Here is a 23,119-nt window from a genome sequence, read left to right on the forward strand (position 1 = left end):
CAGGCAGTGGAGGCCTCATTTCCTGGATTATAATGCCACAGTTTCTAATCTGTTCTTGAGAAAGTGGATTCTACTCGTTTTTGATCGAAGTCCTCAAACACAGCATGCTTTCTCTGCGTGTCTAAACTTGTTGCGGGGAGGTTTTCAGCGCGAGGCGAGCGCAGCATCACTTTTACAGCGCATGCACATTCTTATAATGTTGTGCATAATGTTGGATTTAACCTCTAAGTAGGTAGTAGTAGTAGTAAGTACTGAGTTTAGCTTATTGTTCTCTAAATAATTTGCGCTGCATTAATATAGGCTACTGTTACATGTCGGCCCAGTCCAAACTTCTATCGCTTATATTTTATCGTTGTTTAGGGGCCGGACTGGTAATGACTCGCAACACACTGAAAATAGAACAATAAATGAGGCTGGTTTTATCAATGAAGAAGCAGTATACTCACAGGCCAGGCTGCTCCTGGCCTGGAAGCGTCTGGTTGGTCACGAACCCAGGGCCAGCTCCTCTCTGGTTGTGCATGAGGCATCCGGTAACCTCTTGCGGTCAATGGTCCCAAAAGTAGGACAAACAATAATCCCTAAAATAGTGCTCCAATACTATACCCTAACCTTGGCCGGTAACTTCCCGGTCTTCCCTGCTACGAGCTTCTGTGTGATCTACTGACAGCCTCGGGCAGCCGGTATGGCGCCATCTACAACCCAGGCCATCCCAAAATAGACACAAGGGCGCCACCTGCCATTACAATTGTACACTACACCTTCATCACAGACAAAATCCAGCCATATCAATAACCGTGAATATTATGATATCTACATGTAAAGGGCAACTGGGGATGAATGTAACACTACCATAGCGCTTGTGTCTTTGTGTCTCTTTTTTTGTGTGAATATGCGACTGCTCTCTCCATAGATAATCTATCTCCAACATATATTTTAGCCATGATTCATGACATATCCTCTTCTAATCTTGGTACTGTATAGCCAGCATGCATGGCAGACTCGGCCAGTCAGCACAGCAGTCTGCCAGATGCGTCTGCCAGGTGCATCCATCCGTACGTAAAAGTGTGGCTTTTGGGTATTAAATAAAGCGTTTTGGCATTGTTCTATATTCTGCCTGCCTCATTCAGTTTGTTAAGATTATGCACAAGCTTTTTCTTATTGTGATAATAAACGTTTGAACTGTCATTGTGGTGTTCAAAGTGTTGTTGTTTTTTGTTGTTTTTCGGGCCGGGCTCAGGCCGATTTTCACCTCACTAGCTATAGGGCCACATGTAGGGGAACATGTAGGGCCGGGCTAGGGCCTAGATTTGAGGCCCGTGCAGGGCTCTGTTACAGAGTGAGAGCATTGATGGAAAACTGGAACCAGCTACGTAAGAAGTTCAGAGGGGGGCTGGGGGTTGACTTCCGGTGACGCTGCAACGAGTATGGCAGCATAGAAAGGAGCTCTTGCATCGGCAGGATTAAAACCCCATAATTCGAGTGATTAACTCGGTAAAAGTGATTTAAACTAAGAGAATCATGCCCAAATCAAAAGTGAGTAGTACGGCACGGAGCAATATTGCGACACTAGATACACGAAAAGAAGACGCAGGTGCAAGTGAAACTCACGAGGCAGAACAAAACATGGAGGAGGATGAGCTCTCCCCCGCTGTAATTAACTCCCTCCGAAAAGTGGTGAGTGAAGTGATGGCTGAAGGCATGCTAGACTTTAAATCAGAAATGAAGAAAGAACTGTCGCAAGTCAGCCACGTCGGCTGATCATGCACATATCTTTTGGTTGTGTCCATGCATTCAACCGTTTTGGAAAGAAGTGGACCAATTAATCTCTGGGATCCTGGCCCTGAAGGTGGACTTTTCTTTTGCATCTCTATATCTCGGAATCCCCCCTGATGGACTCGTCAGTAGTGACACATACCTTTGGAAGATACTTATAGCAAGCAAGAAATCAATAACCAAATGCTGGCTTCAGAAGAACCCCCCCACCATTGCCCTCTTTATCAATACAGTTAACTCTATCCGCTCAATGGAAAAGATGACCTTCTCCCTCCGACTCCAAAAAGAGAAGGGGGACAGACATTGGGAAAAATGGGAATATTACTACAACTTAGATGCCTAATAAGTCTTGTCTCTGTCTATTAGAACCTTGTTATTATTGTGAACCGCTCCTGCATTTTAATTTTGATTTGAACTCTTTATTTTTGTATTCTGTTTTTTTATTTATTTCAATGAGTGAATTGTAAGTTCCTAGACTCCATCTGTTATATGTCCGTTTAAAAAAAATAATAATAAAAATTAAAGTGTAAAAAAAAAGAGGGGGGCTGGAACCTGACACTATGGTCCCATCCACCAGTCACTACTGCACAGAGTCTGGTCAATAAATGGTGCAGAATTTGGGGTATTTTGGCTTCAATTCTGCATAGGAGACACACTGCCCCTATCATATATCTCAATGGATTGTGGTGTCTGCATGCACACTGGAAAATATTGGATTGCCTATTCAATGGAAAGCAGAATGGCTTTTAGTTGCATCTGTTGAAAAAAAAAAAAGTTTTACCATGGGGCATGCCTCAGCATTTGGGGGGAGTCTAAGGACACTGATCACTTCTGTCAGTCGGACCACCTTCAACTTCCTGTCCCCATGGGGCTGGTGGTGTCTTCTTATCCCAACACCAATATCTCCTCCAACACCGCCCCCTGGAGAATGGATGGCCGGATGGACAGACACAGATAGATAGATAGGTAGATAGATAGATAGATAGATAGATAGATAGATAGATAGATAGAGCACATCCGTTACCCAGTAAAAAAGCGTAGTCTGCACACTCAATAGCAAATGTAAGGGAACAGCCTCCCATAGTTTAGGAAAGCCGGAAGAGCGTGGTTGCTAGGACCACCAACTGTGCACTGTGGATGACATCTTGAAGAAGTTCCAACCTTCGCTGGTTAGTAACTAACGGCCGGGACACACATCTTGCGTCTGCTGTGCGTCTGCTGTGCGTCTGCGTGGCGTTACCTGATTTTCATTTCGTCGCCCATGTTAACAGGTTACAGCAGCCACACCACCGGCATCAGACGCGCGTCTCAGGCGCGGGTCTTGCGAGGCGTGAGACGCGCGTCATCTAGAGAATAGAAGCAACGCCTATTTTTTCTGCTTACCGCGCGCGTGTCTCTAGCGTGTCTCTACACAAATAGACACAAATAGACATTAAAATTATATTTTACAGGGGCAGCCACAGCCAATCAAGGCTCGTTTTGATTTGAGACGGGAGGATGAGCTGAGCTCACAGCTGCAGTTCTCCTGCCCTCTGAAAACCACATAGGCTACAACGTGGCTTCATTCCTCCCCTCCCCACCACACACACAGACACACACACACACAAATCAATACAGCCTTGATTACAAGTGAGCAGGGGCGGTTTTAGCATCAGAGCTTTGGGTGGGCTCAGCCCACCCAAAGGTCATGGACCACTGAACCCCTAGGGGGGTCCGGGGGCATGCCCCCCCGGAAGAAAATTTTGTACAGTTTCAAGTAAAAATGGATCAAACTGGCGCACTTTGAGATCAAAATGAAGAGACTAGATCTATGAAGAACTACACACATCAATATCTTCTTTACCGTTCTGTGGTTTTACAGCAATGAAAAAATAATTGTTTCCCTATATATACTATATATATTCTGCATACAGGTTACTATATGGTAGAATTATGCTTGCATAAATAATACCAAAATCACTTCAGGGGAGTTTCAAGTAAAGTAACATTTTGCTTTGTAGGCAAAACAAAAGTAAAATTAAATCAAAAGGGAACTTCCTAACTTATTGGCTGGAATAATATTCCGACAAGATAATAATATACTGTAAGCACTAAAGCAGGAGTTTGCAGTCAACTAGTTGAAATTAATATGTGGCAGTATTTGTGGGGGTCAAAATCTATGTAGGGTGTACCACCACAAATAGATCAGTGTATGGGAAACACTGACTATTAAATTGTGTGACTAGAAAGACACCAATAAATCTGAGAAAATGTACTTTAATTTTGAACAACAGCACTACAACGGTGGCATTACAAATGGTATTATGAAATTATTGTGTGAAAAAACAAGAATGCCACTTTTTTCATGAACTTTAAGCAGAAAATTAAAAAATAGTTTTAAAGCAAAAATAAATAATAAATAAAGATCATTTTAACATTGGCTCAACCAGCCCATCTTACTGACCACCAGGGGTCCTGGTCCTTAATCCCTTTTTATTACTCCCATGCCACTGGTACTCCCTTCCTGAGGACGTTAGGCTAGCAAATTCAGTAAATTCTTTTAAATCACTTCTTAAAACTCACTTTTACAGGAACGCCTTCTCTTAAACATTTACAGCATTTGTCGTTGTTTTTATTTACTTGATTTGTATTATTTTAATGATCCTATTTTATACTGTGTTTTATTTTGGTGTTTTATACTATTTTATACATTATTTTTTACCTGTGAGTATGTATTATCTTGTACCATGTTTTGTGAAGCACTTTGTAACTTTGTTTTGAAAAGCGCTATACAAATAAAGATTACTTACTTACTTACTGTACACAAACAAGGCTGTTTAAATATCTGCTTTGCACTCCCTTAGAGCAGGGGTGTCAGACTCATATTAGGTAGAGGGCCGGATTTGTTCAACTGAGACCTCATGGGGGGCAGATTTTTTTTTTACTAAAATCAATTCGACTCATTTACCCATTTACTTCACAAAAGAAATACTGCTCTTTCCATTTCTCTTGAAACTGCCTGCATTCCGTGTCAACCTTTCTCTTTTTCGACAGCATCTTGTTCAGGGGCGGACTGGGATCATAATTCAGGCCGGGCATTAGATACCAAGCAGGCCAGGCCGATACGGGCCGACGCGCGTGCCGGCGTCAGAAAAATTTGGGCCGTTTACAGCTCAATTTGGGCCGTTTGAAGCCAGATGTGGGCCGTTTGAAGCCCAATTTGGGTCGTTTAAAGCCCGATTTGGGCCGTTTGAAGCCCGATTTGGGCCGTTTGAAGCCCAATTTGGGCCGTTTGAAGCCCAATTTGGGCCAAGTCCAATTTTACAATGAGATGCACCCACTTTAATCCTGAATAAAGTAATAAAACCACTAGTAAACCAGTAGGCGGCGCCTGGCCTGCTGTTCAGTGAGTGGCCTGACTGCGGGCACAATTTTTTTTTTTTTTTTTTTTTGCAGGCCAGGCCAGGCCAGGCCAGGCCACCGGGCATTTGCCCGACGTGCCCGATTATGCAGTCCGCGCCTGATCTTGTTGATTCTTTTGTTTTTTGGTAGGTAGCTGAATGCGCAATTCAATTCCAGCGTGGCATCATGGCGGCTTTGTTTACACCTGATGACCTACTGACATACTTCCTTGTAGTGCAGGTTAATTAACTTATGAATGAACTCTTAGCTTGCTTATTAGGCACACGTAGTTCATGATAATGGGGTGCGAATTTAATAATAATAATAATATATATATATATATTTTTTTAATATTCCGAAACATCTCGCGGGCCGGATGAAACCTGCCCGTGGGCCGGATCCGGCCCGCGGGCCGTATCTCTGACATCCCTGCCTTAGAGGGAAATAACAAGCCTGTAAGAACTTTTATTGAGATACTGAACTAACATCACAGCAAGACATAAGTGATGCCATGCACGCATGTTAAGCTTTCGTCATCATCACATCAGACAGGCTGTGTAAAGCAGCCACTTGCGATTCTGAAGGGCTTAATTTCATTCAGATAACAAGGGACCCGTTTGAAAATGTTTGTCACTTATGCCCATATGTTTCTCAAAAAACATCACATCCATTTACACCCGCTTACTGCGAGCTAGCATGACATGGCTGGCTGGTGCCATGGTAGCCTACCTACCTTCCTCCAGTCCACCTGTTTGTCTGGCAGGCACAGCGACAAGTTCTTTTGTTTAGCCTACGACAACGTTACGTGCTAATTTGCATATCAATATGCGCTAATTAAGTAACTACTAACGACTCTGACTGCTCAATGCTCACCTCAGTTTCATTGATCATGAGTGGGGAGAACGATTGTGTGGACTGTGGAGGACCACTTCGCTGCTGTACTGTGTGTGTGACCTGTGTGAAGTGATGTGGGATTAGGCAGATAGATGGAGGAGGGAGCGCCTGCGCAGCCGCGGTTCTAGAAACTTTTCGGGTGGGCTGAACCCCCCTAAATTTTTGTCTCAGCCCACCCTAAGAACATAGAGGGGGGGGGGGGGGGACATGCACACAGCACATTGAGTGTAGTCAGAAACTGCTACTAATGACCACCATGGATTTGGAGAGGGATTAAAAAAAAAAAAAAAAAAGTTTTTTTTGCCTCTATTTTTTTGGGTGGGCTGAGACTATTTTTGGGTGGGCTAAAGCCCACCCAAAAACGGCCTAGAACCGCCCCTTGAAGTGAGCCCAAGCGATCTTCAGTTAAAATCATCATTGTATTGTTTATAGCAAATTTAATAAAAGGTAAACTCTATAGACGGTTTTAACTTGACAACAAAAACATTCTAAATTGAACCCCCACTCACTTCCTGTTGCAGTGTTTGCTATGGACATAAAAGAAAAAAAAACATTCAAGTGCAGGACTGACCATTCCATGCAAACCGTCTATACAGCTGAGCGGCGAAAACAAAAGTAACGATGTCGAGTGAATATTTCTGCAGTTTGCCGAATGCTGTGGGGTTGCGCTCTGGTGAAAACCGTCTATAGGAAGAGAGTTGGCAGACAGACAGCAGCGCGCAGCAGCCACACTGCCTGTGTGGATGCCGCGGGCGTGCCAGCCGCAGCCAGCACGCCACGCACACGCACTAGGTAGGTACACGCAAGATGTGTGTCCCGGCCGTAAAGCTCTGTCACCTCTCATCGCAAAGGGACCTGCTAAGGAGAAATTGTTCATCTCTACAGCTAAGCACTATCAATAAACAGGCTTGAACAATCGTATATTAGAGAGAGAGGGGGAGACAGAGGAGGGGGGTGGGGAGAGAATGGGAGGGAGAGAGAAGGGGAGAGAATGGGAAAAGGGAGAGGAGAGAGAGGGGGAAAGAAGGGAGATAACGGGAGAGGGAGGGAAAGCAGAGAGAGCAGAACAAACAGGGTACTGGGAAATACAATTTAAATCAATATTACAATAATCATAAGGGTCATTCTCGATAGTATATCACAATATGGCATGTAAGCACAGTCACATTTAGTCATCAAATTATCACATCATATATCATATTCTAAGCTACTATTTTATGGTAGCTTGTAGCCATGTGTCCTGATGTAGTCGCAAATAATGTTGCTGAGGAATAAGCTTATCCCATAGTGAGGCATCTCACATCCAGCATAATGTAAGAACAAGCCCAAACATCTGCCATAAGGGCTTGGCATGAGTAGACAATGTTATCAACAATCCTCTGAATTCAAAAGCCCAAGGCAATCAAACCGGAGATGGCATTGACTGATGGCAGTACTGTAATCAAACCGGAGATGGCGTTGACTGGTGGCAGTACTGTGAAGTAGCAATATTTGATCAAAGAATGTAGACGTTGCCCTAACAGCAAACCAAACCTGGGACAAACACTGTTGCAGTAAATGGCCTTAATGTGTGCTTTAGAATAAACACTGTTAAATGGCATTGTGTGAGGTTTTGAAAAAGTTAAGAAGCTAGATGATGTTACCTCGCATGTCCTGGATCTCCAGTCTCCCCACTCCACTTGAACTGGGGCGGTATAGGGACAACCACATCAGCTTCCATTTCTGATGGAGAGAGATAAAGGGTGCAAGACAGCAAGAGAGAGAGAGATTTGTGTGATAAAACACAACACAGTTTTTGCATTACATTACACGACAAAACCCATAAATCAACCACTGAACAATGGAACCGCTGCTGATCACTCAGCGGGCATACTGAGCAGCTATTTTATTTATTTAACCTTTATTTAACCAGGTCATTATGGACAAATTCTTATTTACAATGGCGACCTGGCATGGGAGACAGCATGGTGAATACCACATCAAGAGAGTGTGCATGTGACAAAAACATTCTGCACAAATGCAAAAGTAAGGACTTCACTCTTTTATACATATTTTTCATATATGTGCAGTTATTGCCCTGTGAATGCGTGGTTGTTGTCATTGTGGTTGTTTCTGTTTGTCTGTTACGAGCACACGCCAAGACAAATTCCAATCAATTCTTTGATATGGAAATAAACAAATGAATCTTGAAGCTTTATATGTTTCTGTGTATATGCTTATATACTTTTATTTGCTTGCTGGGTTGAAACTGTATTGCTACTTTATTGGCCAGGGAGAACAAGACACAATTCTGCTTCTAGAAGTACTGTAGATCAGGGGTGCCCACACTTTTTCAGCTTGGGAGCTACTTTTAAAATGACCAAGTCAAAGTGATCTACCAAACATATTTATACACTGAGTATACAGTGGAAAACAGTGGAACAGTGGAAAAACAGTGGAAAAACAGTGGAAACAGTGGAAAAACAGTGGAAAAACAGTGGAAACAGTGGAAAAACAGTGGAAAAACAGTATTTTTTTTTTTTCCCCTCAATGCCATGCGATCGACCACACTACCTTCGCGATCGACCGGTCGATCGCGATCGACGTATTGGGCACCCCTGCTGTAGATAGATGACACACCATTTGAAAGCTTACAATCTGCACTTTCTTATGTGCTATATATATATATATATATATATATATATATATATATATATATATATATATATATTAGGGCTGGGACTTTAACATGTTAATTTTGATTAATTCATTATTAATCTAATTTAATTTAATCTAATCTAATTTAATGTGTTAAAAAAATGTATGCATTTTAATCACACTTGATTTTTGCACTCTGACCATGGAACGTTTCTCAGTGGACTAATTCCAGGCATACCGAACATACCGATGCACAACGTGCATTGAATGACATCAGACAACAAGCCCCATATCTGTGGGCAGTGCTCTGTAATGACAAACATTTGCACATCAGCACTTCAAGCCTAACCCTAACCCTTATCACCTCAATGCTAAACATGTTGCAGCTAGCGTGGAAGCCAGAGCTACATGTAACGTTAACTTAGCCGCTGATCATGCTAAACTAGTCCTAGCAAGCAGAGTCGCCAACCCACACTCGACCAGATGACGGGTTTCAAGTCAAGATGAGTAAGTCCACGTCTGACAAGTACAAATACAGCAATATGTATTGTCTGTTCTAACTGAACAATCCCTTCAAAAACAGGTCATCAGAACTCTCCCATACCACCTTTCTACCTCCTCCATACCCAATAACATGTCCTGTTGGTCTGGTCTCCTTTTGTTTACGACTGAAAGTTAGTTAGTTAGTGAAGCTATGTGCTGATGTCTGGATTTTAACCTGTGCCGATTGTGCATTTTAACCTGTGCTCATGTTTGCTTTTTAATGTAAATTGGTCATTCATTCAGTCTACTGACTGCTATGTGCCAAATTAAGTAATACTGCTGCTACTGCTACTACTAATACTACTACTACCTATTCACTGATTCACTCATATACCAAAATCCACTTTGAATTGAAAAATGTTGCTTCTTGTGTCAAATATTGATATGCAATTAAAATGTGATTAATTATGATTAATTCATTACAAAGCCTATAATTAGATTTTCTTTACCATATATAGTATATAGTAGTATATAGAGTATACCACACATATTATATATATATATATATGTATATATATATATATATATATATATATATATATATATATATATATATATATATATCTCAGTGGCGAACCGTCAGGGCCTTCTAGCTATTCCCTGAATACCCAAGAATAAAATAAGAAGAAGAAGAAGAAGAAGAAGAAGAAGAAGAAGAAGAAGAAGAAGAAGAAGAAGAAGAAGAAGAAAAAAGAAAATGAAATAATTTCCCCCTAATAAATTATTTGTATTTGTTATTTATTCGTTTTTATTAACTGAAATAACAGTAATATTGTCGCTAAATTGTTCAGATCTTGGACTCACTTTGTTTCAGCAAATATGGGGTTAAATATTTGAACCAGCCTCCACGGGCAAATGGTGTTGATTGACAGCAACCCTTCGGGAAGACCGACTCTAGTCATGACATGAGGATGACAATTTTGATGACAGGTGTCTTAACCAATCAGAATATCATTTAGTTGTGGCGTTAGCCAATCACAATTAGCCAATCACAATTAGTTGAGTTGTGGGTGGGATATGTCGAGGGATTCGCGAATCCAAGCCAACCAGGAGACGAGACAGACGACAAGGAGGGAGGGGTTGTCATGGGGTTGTGATGAGGAAATGGACACGCAGTTTTTAAAGGATTTAATCTGGAGCTGTCAAGCTATATTTTCGCTATTTCCAGGCTAGCTTGGAGGGCTTGCTTGTTGCTTTTCAAGACAATGGGTTTTGTCATCAAGTGAACATCATTGGTAAGTTAAAAATTTTTTTTTATTGCTGGTGGCGCTGGGGGCTGGGGCAGCTGATGTCGGTGGGCAGGGGGAGTTTTGGACCTGTCCACGGGTTTTGGAGTTTGTTGTGCTTGTAATTTCGGAGTCTTTCTGTGTATTGAGCTACTTGTTAAACTGTGGTTGTGTTACTGAAAGAGTGCGCGGAGTGCACACAGAGACCTCAGACTTGCACGTACAGTAGGCTATATATTGTGTGTGTGTGTGTGTGTGTGTGTGTGTGGGGGGGGGGTTACCGCATAGAAGGGCCGGTTCTGATAGGCACGGTTCGCCATATGGGTTAGCAAGAGACTATTTAGCAAATGGCATGCATGGCAAGTACTTTGGCGTATGACTCCGTTGGAAGGTGGCGCTCTTGAGGCGAGAGGAGGGCATCTGTATGGGCTAGGATAGAGAATCCTCCCAAAAGGAAGATCTAATTTCCAGTAGTTAATTGAGATCGATCTGTAACTTTGACTGATAGCTTTTTGTTTATTTTATACAGACAAATGTGTAGTATGTTTTTTTTTACCTTGACAGTTTCGACTGACATCTGCAGTCTTCCTCAGAAGTGTCAAATGACAGCAAATGACACAGCCCATCCCACCTCTCTGACACAGAGGTAAACATTACACACAGCCCTTCCCTCTCAGATAATGAGTTAAGGTGGAGACTGAGACAGTTGCACAACATAGAAATTCAAGCATTTTCAATGACCCATGTCAGTGCTGTGCAGGAATGTGCAGTGTGGTAAGAGTGTTGTGTCTCAACTTGTGTGCTTAGCTTCCTGCTCTGCATTCACACTCAGACAGATCCTACACTGAACATTTGCACAGGGTAGAATGTTTAGAGCCCTTCTGCTAAGGCTTGTCCCTCATTTCATAAATCATAATTTCATTGTGGAATTTGGATAGTTGTTACATCCCACAGTTGAATGATCATGCACTATTGTAAGCCAGTATAATAACTTTTTCATTATATGCCGGTGGCCAACCTTCCTTGTTTTTCTGGCAGTACTGTATTCCTCCGAGTTATCGATGATTGTTCGTATGCGTGTGTGTGTGTGTGTGTGTGTTTCATCATTGTAATTATAGCACAAAATTATCATTAACCTGTCAAATAAAACAAGGCTATGACTGTAACCACATAATATCCTACCTAATGTTTTTTTGTATAGCTATTGAGAAACAGCTGAATAGGCTATAGCAACTTAAATGTACGCACCTTGCCAGCTTTGCGTGGTTGCAGGTAAACTTGTCCTGTTTTGACCTGAGCATTCATCCAGGAGACTGAAGATTTCAGTTGTGGACTCTGGACTCTTCCTCTAGACAGAGGAACGGAGGTGTGCCTGAGGTACCAGAAATGTACTGAGAGGTGAATGAAATATGATCCTACGCACACATGCTCTACACACATGCGCGCGCACACACACACACACACACACACACACAAACACACACACACACACACACACACACACGCGCGCGCACACACGCACACACACACACACACACACACACACACACACACACATGCGCACGCACACGCACACACACACACACACACACACACACACACACACACACACAGGGGTGTGGTCGTGATTTCAAAAGACAGACTTAGCTCAGGACTGAGAACATTTTTACAAGCTGTACATGTAATATGACCCAGTTCCATTATCATTTTGAATGTAAATCAACAGGAATTAAATCATTCTTGAGATACATTAGTGGAGCGGCTAAGAGCTTATTTTAGGTAGAATCGTTCAGTTGGTGATACAAGCATGAAAATTTGCATGAGCAGTCTACATGGGTCACTTGACAAGAAAATGCTCCCAGCTACTTGAAATTTCAAGATGGCCATCACCTTTCAAGATGGCCGCCACCTTAGTGGAGCAGTTAAGTGAGTTGATCCCGTTCCATTATCATTTTGAATGTAAATCAACAGGAATTAAATCATTCTTGAGATACATTAGTGGAGCGGCTAAGAGCTTATTTTAGGTAGAATCGTTCAGTTGGTGATCCAAGCATGAAAATTGTCACGAGCAGTCTCCAATGGTCACTTGACAAGAAAATGTTCCTAGCCACTTGACATTTAACGATGGCAGCCATTTTTCAAGATGACCAGCACCTGCATCTTTAAATGATACATTTTCTCATAGGGTTCCTAAAAAGGCAAAGAGAGGTTGTTTGACTGTTTTGTTTGGCCGTTTGGCCAAGATGGCGCTCCCTACGTGCGCCTCAGTGTTTTGCTCCGTAGCGGTTTTTCTTATTTTGTTTGTAAATATCGTGTTTTGTTGTAGGACCCGGGGCTCTTTCACCAGAGTAGAGCTCATGAACATCAGGGAAACAACTCTGAGGACTTAGTTCCAAATTTTCTTGTCTTTCCTGGAAATACTGGGCATTTTGGCCAAAGGTGGGCTCACCTGGGCATGGAGACGAAGAAGAGGAAGACGAGGAGGAGTGCTTCGCCGACTTTGCCGACTTCGCCGACGCGGACACCGCACGCCACTGCCCATAATATTCCTCTCTAATGTCCGCTCGTTAGGAAACAAACTGGACGAACTCCAACTACTGCTCGGAAGAAACACGGACCTCTCTTCATCATCTGCTTTGTGCTTTGTGGAGACGTGGCTAAGTGAACAGACCCCGGACCTCGCGCTACAGCTGGACGGCTTCCAGCTGCACAGAGCGGACAGAGACCCGGTCCTCTCCGGCAAGACAAAAGGCGGAGGTTTGTGTTTCTACATCAACAGTGGCTGGTGTATAGATGTGTCAGTGATCCTGCAATACTGTTCCCCCACTCTAGAAACATTTATAATCAATTGCAAACCCTTCTACTCTCCACGTGAATTATCTTCATTCATCCTGGTTGGCGCATACGTTACGCCACAAGCGAACGTACAGGAAACACAACGCTTGATCGCCGATCAGATACTACGGGTGGAGAGAAAGAATCCAGACTCATTTGTAATAGTCCTGGGCGACTTTAACAAAGGAAAACTAACCCACGAACTCCCCAAATACCGACAGATGATCAAAACAACTAGAGGCAAAAACACACTCGATCACTGCTACACGGTAATAAACAATGCATACCGCGCTGTCCCCCGCGCTCCATTGGGCCACTCAGACCATGCCATGATACACCTCATTCCCACCTACAGGCAGCAGCTAAAAGTTGCCAAACCTGTGAAGAGGATTTCTAAAAAGCGGTCTAATGAAGCTGTAGATGATTTGCGGTCATGTCTGGACTCCACAAATTGGGTTTATTCAAAGCTGCAACAGACAGTCTTGATGAATACACAGACACAGTCACATCATACATCAGCTTCTGTGAGGACAGTTGTGTTCCCACTCGCACCACTGTGAGATTCAATAACAACAAATGCTGGTTCACAGCTGAACTCAGGAGGCTGAGAGAGGAAAAGCAGAAAGCATTCAGGAGTGGAGACAAGCAGCACTTCAAATAATGTAAATACAGATTCAGCAAGGCAGTGCGAGCTGCTAAACAGCAATATTCAGAGCGGCTCCACCAGCAAGCCTCAAACAAAGACTCTGCCTCTTTAAGGAAAGGCCTTAAAGAGATCACCAACTTCAAGCCCTCTGCCCGAACAGCAACAGACGACCCCCACCTGGCAAACAGACTTGACGACTTCTATTGTCGCTTCGACAATCACCCCAGCCCCAACCCCCGCAGCTCACCTCAAATCCACCAGACCCCCCCCACCACCCCCACCTCACATAAAATCGACCAGACCCCCCCCCCCTCCTAACCTCAACTCCACCAGACCCCCCCACCCCCCCTCACTTCTCCCCCTCCACCAAATCCTACCCCCACCCCCCCCCTCTACCAAGTCCTCTCCCCCTCCCACCTCCTCCCCCCACTCCTCTCGCACCCCAAACCCCCCCTCACCCCCCCTCCAACTACAGAGCAGGAGCCTCTGGACCTAGCCTGCCTGCTGCCCCCTCCCCCCCACCGCCACCTCTACACATAAAGGAATCAGAGGTAAACATCCTCTTCAAAGGGCTAAAGACTAGGAAACCGGCTGGTCCTGACGCCGTATCACCCTCTGCCCTGAAGCACTGTGCTGACCAGCTGGCTCCAGTATTCACATACATTTTTAACTCCTCACTGGAGACCTGCCACGTACCAGCATGCTTCAAACCCTCAACCATAATCCCCCTCCCTAAAAAGGCAAGGCCCTCGGCACTTAAACACTACAGACCCACCGCCCTGACCTCTGTGGTCATGAAGTCCTTTGAGCGCCTTGTCCTGTTCTACCCACTCCTGGACCCCCTACAGTTTGCCTACAGAGCCAACAGGTCTGTAGACGATGTAATAAACATGGCCCACCACCACATCCTCACACACCTGGACAATGCAGGAACCTATGCCAGGATCTTGTTCGTAGATTTCAGCTCCGCGTTTGACACAATCCTCCCAACCCTACTACAGGAGAAACTCTCCCAGCTGGGCGTGCCCGACCCCATCTGCAGATGGACCACAGACTTCCTGACTGACAGGAAGCAGCACGTGAGGCTGGGTAAGCACATCACTGACTTTCGGTCCATCAGCACCGGCGCTGCAGGCGGTGTCCTCTCTCCCTACTTCTTCGGTCTGTACACCAACAGCTGCACCTCAAGTCAACAGTCCATCAAGCTCCTGAAGTTCGCAGACGATACCACCCTGATAGGGCTCATCACAGATGGAGATGAGTCAGAATACAGACAGGAAGTTGACCTGGTGACTTGGTGCAGTCAAAACAACCTGGTGTTAAATGCTCAAAAAACAATGGAGATGATTGTGGATTACAGGAGGAACAAAGCCCCACCTTTGTTCCAGTCAACACTGTGGAGTCCTTCCGCTTCCTGTGGACCATCATCAGCCAGGACCTAAAATAAGAGCTGCACTTCAGAGCTCTCACAACGAAGGCACAGCAGAGGATGTACTTTGTGCGGCAGCTGAAGACATTCAAAGTGCCAAAGGCCACGATGGTGCACTTCTAGACCTCCATCGTTGAGTCCATCCTCACCTCTTCCATCACCGTCTGGTATGCTGCTGCCACTCTCAAAGACATCAACAGACTTCAGCGCATCATCCGCTGCGCTGAGAAGATAATCGGATGCAACCTGCCATCCCTCCAGGAACTGCATGCAGCCAGGACACTGAAGCAGTCTCGTAAGATCATGGCTGACCCCTCCCACCCTGGCCACAAACTCTTTAAGACACTCCCCCACGGCAAGAGACTGAGACCAGAACCACCCGCCACAAGACCAGCTTCTTCCCAACCACCATCAGCCTCACCAACAACCCCCCCCCCCCCCCACACACACACACAAACTCACTACCTCCTCCTAAACTCAACTGAACTCCTCCCCCCCCGATAAAACTAAGACTCATATCTAATTTAATGCCTGTTTAACTGGGACTGTAAATTCATGTAAATCCCCTGTACATGTAATGCCTATTTAACTTAGCCTGTAAATTTCATGTACATTCAATGTAAACTCTTATTTAACTCCGACTGTAAATTCATGTAAATCCACTGCCTATTTAATGTCTACTTACCGCACTTTGAATTGCCTCTGTGTATGAAATGTGCTATACAAACAAACTTGACTTGACTTGACTACTTAACTCAGTCTATAAATCTCATGTAAATTCAACGTAAATTCATATTTATCATCGACAGAACACTTCACCACTCATGTACATATTGTATTTTACTCGATTTGATTGCACTTGCAACTTTGTGATTGATTTTAGTTATCTTCCTACTTCTTATCTCTGTATATTGATGTGACCGCTACGCTGCATACAAACACTAAGATTCCTCGTATGTAACTTGCATACTGTCGCAATAAAAGTGATTCTGATTCTGATTCTGATTGTGTGACGTCCTCGATCTGTCCGATTTGGTAAAAACTGCCACGCAAACCTAGGCTATGTTCTTGACTGGAGGTGATGTTGGTGCAGGGTATTTGATACATACTGGCAGCAGCTGGGTCATAAGAGCATCCCTCTACTACAGTGGTGTTGGGCCAGATATTTGAGTGAGAACTGGCATTCTGGTGGGGCCATATAAAGTGACCATATTGAGACTCTCTGATACAAAGTAAACTGACTGGCAAATGTGGGATAGGTCTGCAAACCCCCCCCCACAGAACAAAGGGACGCTCAACAACAGACATTCCACAGTTGGGTAAAAGGCAATAAAACAGCTGGACGCTGAGCCACATCTGATAGTAACCATGGCAACCGAACTTCCTCAAAAGCCAACTTCTCTGTGAGTGAGATAAGATGAGCCAATACTGGAATGTGATTGGCTTATCTACAACAAAGACACGCCCTGAACCCCACTATACTCAGGGGAGAGAGCCACTCAAACCTCAGTTCCTACATAGCCCAGCTGCTGACAGGACGTTCTGTACCACAGAGAGAACGGGTTCCACCACCCCCTCTCTGTTGAGAATGCAAATTAGCTTAGCCATCCTCAGGCCACGCTAACTAGCTACCAAGCTAACCCGAGTTAGCAAACTCCGGAGCTCCATTGCCTCAACCTCCGGGACCCTGACGAACCGGGACCCATCTTCGCTTGGCCAGCCGAGATCGTCAGCTGCACCCCTCCTCTCCACCTCCCCTTTGTCGCCGGAGAAACCCGGCACGGACTGCCTCACCGAACCACTGCACGCGCGTGCAGATCCTAGTGTGTACCACACCAAGTAAGCTCACTTACGTTCGGGCGGATAGGTTGTTTAGTGTTAGAAGTGATACGATACTGTGACTGATATGATACTGTGACTGATATAATCCTGTGAACTGATATGATACTGTGAACCGATCTGATACCTGAAATTGTCTGTTTGTAGTGAATTGTGTTGCATGCGCATTGACTGAACTAGAGTACCTCTGAAAACCAGCTATTACATCTCCACCGATCCGCTGAGCGGATCTAGACTGTTGGGCAGGCCGGGTTGAGTTTATTCCACCAGTTAAACGTTGGCTAAATTACCTAGCCGAGGTGGAATAAATGCATCACAGTCTTTCCATTGAACTGCGCTAGTTCTCATCCACGGGCACGAGCGTTAAGCACGTGCATGTGACCCCCCTTTCCCCACACACACACACACACACACACACACACACACACACACACACACACACACACTGACCGGCTAGCCGCCATGTTATGCTAGGCGGATGCCAACGCGTCCGCCATTTTGTGACGAGGACAAGCTAGTCTAACATGCATCCACAAACACAGCGCTCTGCCCCCATCTGGTGTCCATCCGGTGGCCTTACACGCGTATGCAGAGAGCGACCTCACAAATCCATGATTTTGGAATGTAACTGAGTTACAAAAGAAATACGTTGATTGTAATGCCAATACCCCTCTTTTATTTTACATGTAATAAATAGTGTCAACTTTAATTGAATCCAACTGTTTCAGTGTGATTTTGATATAATTGTGGTGAATCTCTGCTTAAGGATTTAAGCACGCTTCAGAAAGAGACTAACTGTGATTAAATGTGACAGCTGGTGGCGTTTCGACCCACAACTAGGCCGAGGTCATTTTTCTGATTTTTACAGATTCTGAAATGGCAGACTGTAAGCTTTCAAATGATGTGTCACACATTGTAATCTGAAAAAAGATTGAAGGAGATATGCTTATTTGATTGTTCACACTCTGGGAAGCAGAAGCTGAGAAATCAGCTCTCAAAGGTGGAGAAGTTTTTCACACCTGAGGCAGCCAGGCAAGGGGGAGTGAACAATAGCTCCTCATTTACATTAACCACTCCCAAACCATTAAGCTGTCAGTCTCTGTCAGTCCACTGAGAATGACAGATGGGAGAGTGCACACAACCCAGTGACAAAACCCTCCACTTCTCGTTAGGGGTTCTCAAAGTAGGGGTCCAGGGATGCCCAAGGGGTCCTTGAGGGTATTCCTCAGCAAAAATGTGGGTAATTTATTTTCACTATTATTCCACTATTATTCCATCCATAAGTAACAGAATGATAGATGGTCATGGTTGTCATACATTTCTGTATTAAAATATATAAAAAAAAAAATGGGGGTCTGCGGTCTATTTTTCGTCAGTTTAGGGGAAGTTTTGATGTGAAAGTTTAAGAACTATTGTCTTAAATGACCATGACCTTTTCCTTAAAGTTGTAAGCAGAAAACATATACCATTCAGTCAGTTCAAAATGAACAGTGAAAAGAAAGTACAAAAATATTATCCTAAAAAGGCATTTATTATAACAAAAAGCATTTAATATAAAACCAATATTCATTAATACACAGGACAAGATGGTCTTAGCCTTGCTATCCAGGGCAGTTCCGTATGACATCCTTAAAGGCCGGCTTTACCGTGGGGAATATGAATATATATTAAATCTCACGCCCCTAAGGTTTTCGAATCCGTTGAAATTTTTGAAATTGGTTGTTTCCCGCCAGAGATATCACCAGAAATCCACTCTGTGTGGAGGGGGGTGGAGGGGAGGGGCGGGTGCGGGGACCCGAAATACTACATTTCCCACAATGCACTGGGCTCGCGTGGCCTTCGTTTTCATGCCCACCCCTCAGGCATTTGGCTGATATCAAACTCCAGTAGGTGGCGGTAATGCACATATATGTTTGCCAACCGCCATAAAACTCAAAGAAGAAGAAGAAGAAGAAGGCTTCGACAATAAAAGATACAAAGAAGAAGAAATAAATCGAAAATAAAATTGCCTCCAAATTGCACCAAATGTAAACGGTAGTATATATGTCGGGAGATGTCTTCATAAAAAAAATTTCATGCATTTTAAGGCATTTTCGTAGGAGTTACGCGCATCTGATGTTGTAACTATTTTCTGTAAAAATGTGTAAAAATGGGTACATTGCTCAGCGTTGATTTCGTTACTTCAACTCACCTACTACTAGATGTCAAATTTGACGAGCTTTCCAATGCCGCCAGTCCCGTGTCGATTAGTGCTTCCGTTCCCGAGATAATGGTCTCTTTGCAAGGAACTATGGGAAGCTAATATTAGCTACAGCAGGCTAGGCGGTTGAAAAGATGGCTGCCTTTTGCTTTTCGTCGAGAGCTCTGAAGGGGCGTGGAGGACCTCTAGAGGCGGGACCATGGCTCACAAGACTTGTAGTTCATAGGCGCTCGAGTTCCGCAAGCGGGGAGGGAAGCCGGGTGACGCGTATCCGGCTTCCCTAAAAATGTGAGAGATGCCTGATAGGTCAGGCAGTGAAGCTCCAATTTCAAAATATTTCAACGGATTCTAAAACCTTAGGGGCGTGAGATTGATATATATTCATATTCCCCACGGTAAAGCCGTCCTTTAACTAAACCTTAACTAAACATTCTTAGCTAAAAGTCCTACTGTCAATGATTCAGCCCTGTTGAGCGGGCCGTTAATCATGACAAACAATAAACCTATAGAGGTGAGGAGAAAGTAAAGTATAAGTAAATAAAGTAAAGTATAAGTAAAAAAATGACAAACGACAGGACACGACAGGAAGTGCCTTGCTATCCAGGTCGGTTCCGTATGACATTCTTAAAGGCCCATTCCGTTGGTTTTGGCGAGAAATAAATGTGCACAAAGTGTTTATTATTGGCACTGAGTGAATGCGCCTTGACGTCACTTAAAAATGCCGACCAGGGGCGTTTCTCTCAGACCAGCCGTTCAGAAGATACATTGGAAAACCTGTTTCGAAGTGGAGAGCATCTCCCGCCACAGCTAGAGGATGTGACGTCTCGCGCGTTCACGTCGAGCTTGTCTCTTGTCCTAGACGCTAACAGGAAATGGCTGAAGTAGCTTTTAACGTTACGCTCGTCGCTAGCTGCTAGCTAAAGGAAACAACAAACACAGACTCCAGAAAAAGTCCAGACTAAATAAATAAATATTTATCTAATGAAGCCCGTCTGGCCAGACAGCAGCAATGTGACCGACATCGGGGGGAAACTAGAGTCAGGACTGTGTTTTCGGTTCATGAAGGGAACTTGCTGCTTGTAGCTACTGTAATGTGGTTTTGACCAGATAACGTTAGCTGCTTGCTAATGGATTTTCAAGATTCAAGATTTTTACTGTCACTCCGTAGTACAAGTATTTGACCACCTGGTCAGAAACTCTGCTAACATTACCGTCTTGTGTGAAGTAATGCAACCCTAACGTTACTACCGTTATGCTTATGGTCATGGAACATTATTGTTTGACTGCATTTAGCTGCGGTGGTGATTCGTTAGCTTGATGCTATACGCGGCTAACTAATAGATTTAGCTATATTTATAGAAATTACCACCAGCCCCACTAATAACGTTACTGTCTTGTGTTGATAATGAATCTAACAGTCGGAAATATGCCTAACGTTAGCCTACTGTCTGTTATGCTTACGGTACATTGTTTGACGGTAGGCTACCGTACATACAGGGGGAGCAGGCTATTTCCTGGCTTGTGCTAACATGAGTATCCACTTCCAGCAGGCTCTGACTGCAGTGGGACTGCACATACTAGTAATGTTAGCTTGATGCTAATCGCGGCTAACTAATATTAATTTACATTTATAGAAATTACCACCAGCCCCACTAATAACGTTACCATCTTGTGTGGATAATGAATTTAACAGTCCTAAATATGCCTAACGTTACTGTTATGCTTGTGAAACATTGTTTGATTGTTCAGTTTGGTCAACTCCAGGCATTACACGGTACCGTACATACAGGGGGAGCAGGCTATTTCCTTGCTTTTGCTAACATGAGTATCGACTTGCCCGCAGCCAACGCAAGCCAAAACACGGCCAAACATGCCACAATAACGTCCCCTAATTCATCCAGAATCCTTCCTGGGCATCTCGAGGCTGATCTGACCGATAAATTGTCCAGGTTGCCGTTTTCAAGTGACTTTTATGAGTTAACGTTACAAAGCAACGAACAGCTCTGCTGTTGCCAGGCAACTGCTTGTGCGCGTGCGAGTATGGTGCCCGCGCGTCAGCTCGTTCACACGCTGCCTGCAGTTACACTAACGGCCACCGGCGTCAGTAATAGTGAGTTTTGACGGATTGGGCCTTTAACTAAACCACCAGTCCTACTTAACTAAAAGTTAAGTAAAAAAATATCAAAATAACTTTGACTTCAAAAGCTCAAAAACGTTTGCGGCATTGCCAAACCCCCCCGGAGCAGGGCGGGGTCTTGAACGAGTCAAGTGGAGTGAGAGGGTTTTTTCAGGCTAGCGAGGCTTCCCAGCCTGTATCAGAATCAGAATCAGAATCAGAATCACTTTTATTGCCACAGTATGCAAGTTACATACAAGGAATTTGTCTTAGTGTCTGATGCAGCCATAGACTGTATATAATATCTGGACCACCTTAGCTATATGTTTTTGACACGGCAAAATGAAGCTCATTTCCCGATATTGTTTGATTTCGTTTGATTGGATGAATGGATTTTCCTGTTGCATTGTGGGAAATCTGTTCAAACCTGGGCTGCGTTCCAATACCCATACTTGTACTTCTTTCTTGTAGTATGTACTGCCGCTGCCCTCACAAAGTATGGATTGTAGTGTGCAGCATGCATGCAAAATGCATACTATTGGGACACACTACATCTGTCGTCACGTGAGCTTCCTGAACTCCGACCTCTTGCTCACTTCCGCCGACGTCCGCAGCGCCACATTTGAGTTTTTTTTTTTTTTTTTTTTTTTTTTTCAATAAACAAAGTCTGGCAGTAACAAACAGTACATTATACAAAAAATTCAGACTAAACATTTACAAAATTGGAACAGACAATCAAATAAACAAAATAAAATAAATAAAGCAAAGTCAGAGTTCTAAACTGTCCAAACCTCATGTCACCAGGCTCTCTCAGTCCAAACACCAGCATACCGTTTTACTTCGTCGAACCAAACGATTCAGCTAACGCTATAATCGGGAGAGACCATAGAACATTTCACTCTGACCAAAACTTAAAAAAACATTTAAAAAATATTTTCTTTAAACACAATTTTTTTAACGTTTTGGTTCCAGTGAAATGTTATGCGATCTCCCCTGTTTCTAAATATATCTGTACCATTTGGTTTGAACCAGTAACACTTTTTATAAGCATTTTACGAAATGTGTATGGGAAAATAAATGGCAGATGAAAATCTCTAGTTCAGTGCTGAAGCAGGAAGTAGGCGGAAGTTGCCTCTCTATTGTTTGGATATTACCCAGAAGGCTTTGAGGCGGCTAACTTTTGACAAGAAAACCATCAAATCTGGCTAAAAAGTTAGATAAAAAATAAAATGCAATTCCGGAATATTTTAATATTGGACAAAATTAAATTAAATTAAATTGAAACGTTAAGAGAAACAAACATCCACCGGTGGGTGTATATATACCCCTCGCAAATACAACGTGAATAGGGAAATGGGTAGTTTGTAACATGTAAAGTAACATGGTTGCACACTGTGATATCCGCTGCAACAAAACTTGCTTACTTGATGCCACTTTTTCAATAAAAACACATTTATTCAATGACTTTACATACTGTATATTTATGTCGCATCATTTAGCCATGTGCTGTGATGTTCAGCAGCAGGTAAAAGTTATAAAACTAAGCCTGAATGAGCCTTGTTCATTGTTGTGAAAGTGTAGTGAGTGTGCTGCAGGGGTG

The 23,119-nt window shown here is 43.7% G+C and overlaps 1 protein-coding gene across 2 annotated transcripts in view; it reads right to left on the reverse strand.

Annotated features, from left to right (window-relative positions):
• The window catches only part of dok1a (docking protein 1a), a 68,187-nt gene extending 56,400 nt beyond the window's left edge, over positions 1-11,787 (reverse strand). For both annotated transcript variants that reach the window (XM_083636345.1, XM_083636344.1), the window contains exons 1-3: positions 11,703-11,787; positions 7,692-7,770; positions 2,555-2,694 (exon numbers count right to left, since the gene is read on the reverse strand). In XM_083636345.1, the coding sequence (XP_083492471.1) occupies positions 2,555-2,694; positions 7,692-7,770; positions 11,703-11,759 (276 nt within the window). In that variant the 5' untranslated portion in view covers positions 11,760-11,787. The remainder of the gene's footprint in view (positions 1-2,554; positions 2,695-7,691; positions 7,771-11,702) is intronic.
• Positions 11,788-23,119: the final 11,332 nt, after the last annotated feature.

This window comes from Poromitra crassiceps, assembly GCF_964638095.1.
Source record: "Poromitra crassiceps genome assembly, chromosome: 4".
Lineage (NCBI taxonomy): Eukaryota > Metazoa > Chordata > Actinopteri > Beryciformes > Melamphaidae > Poromitra > Poromitra crassiceps.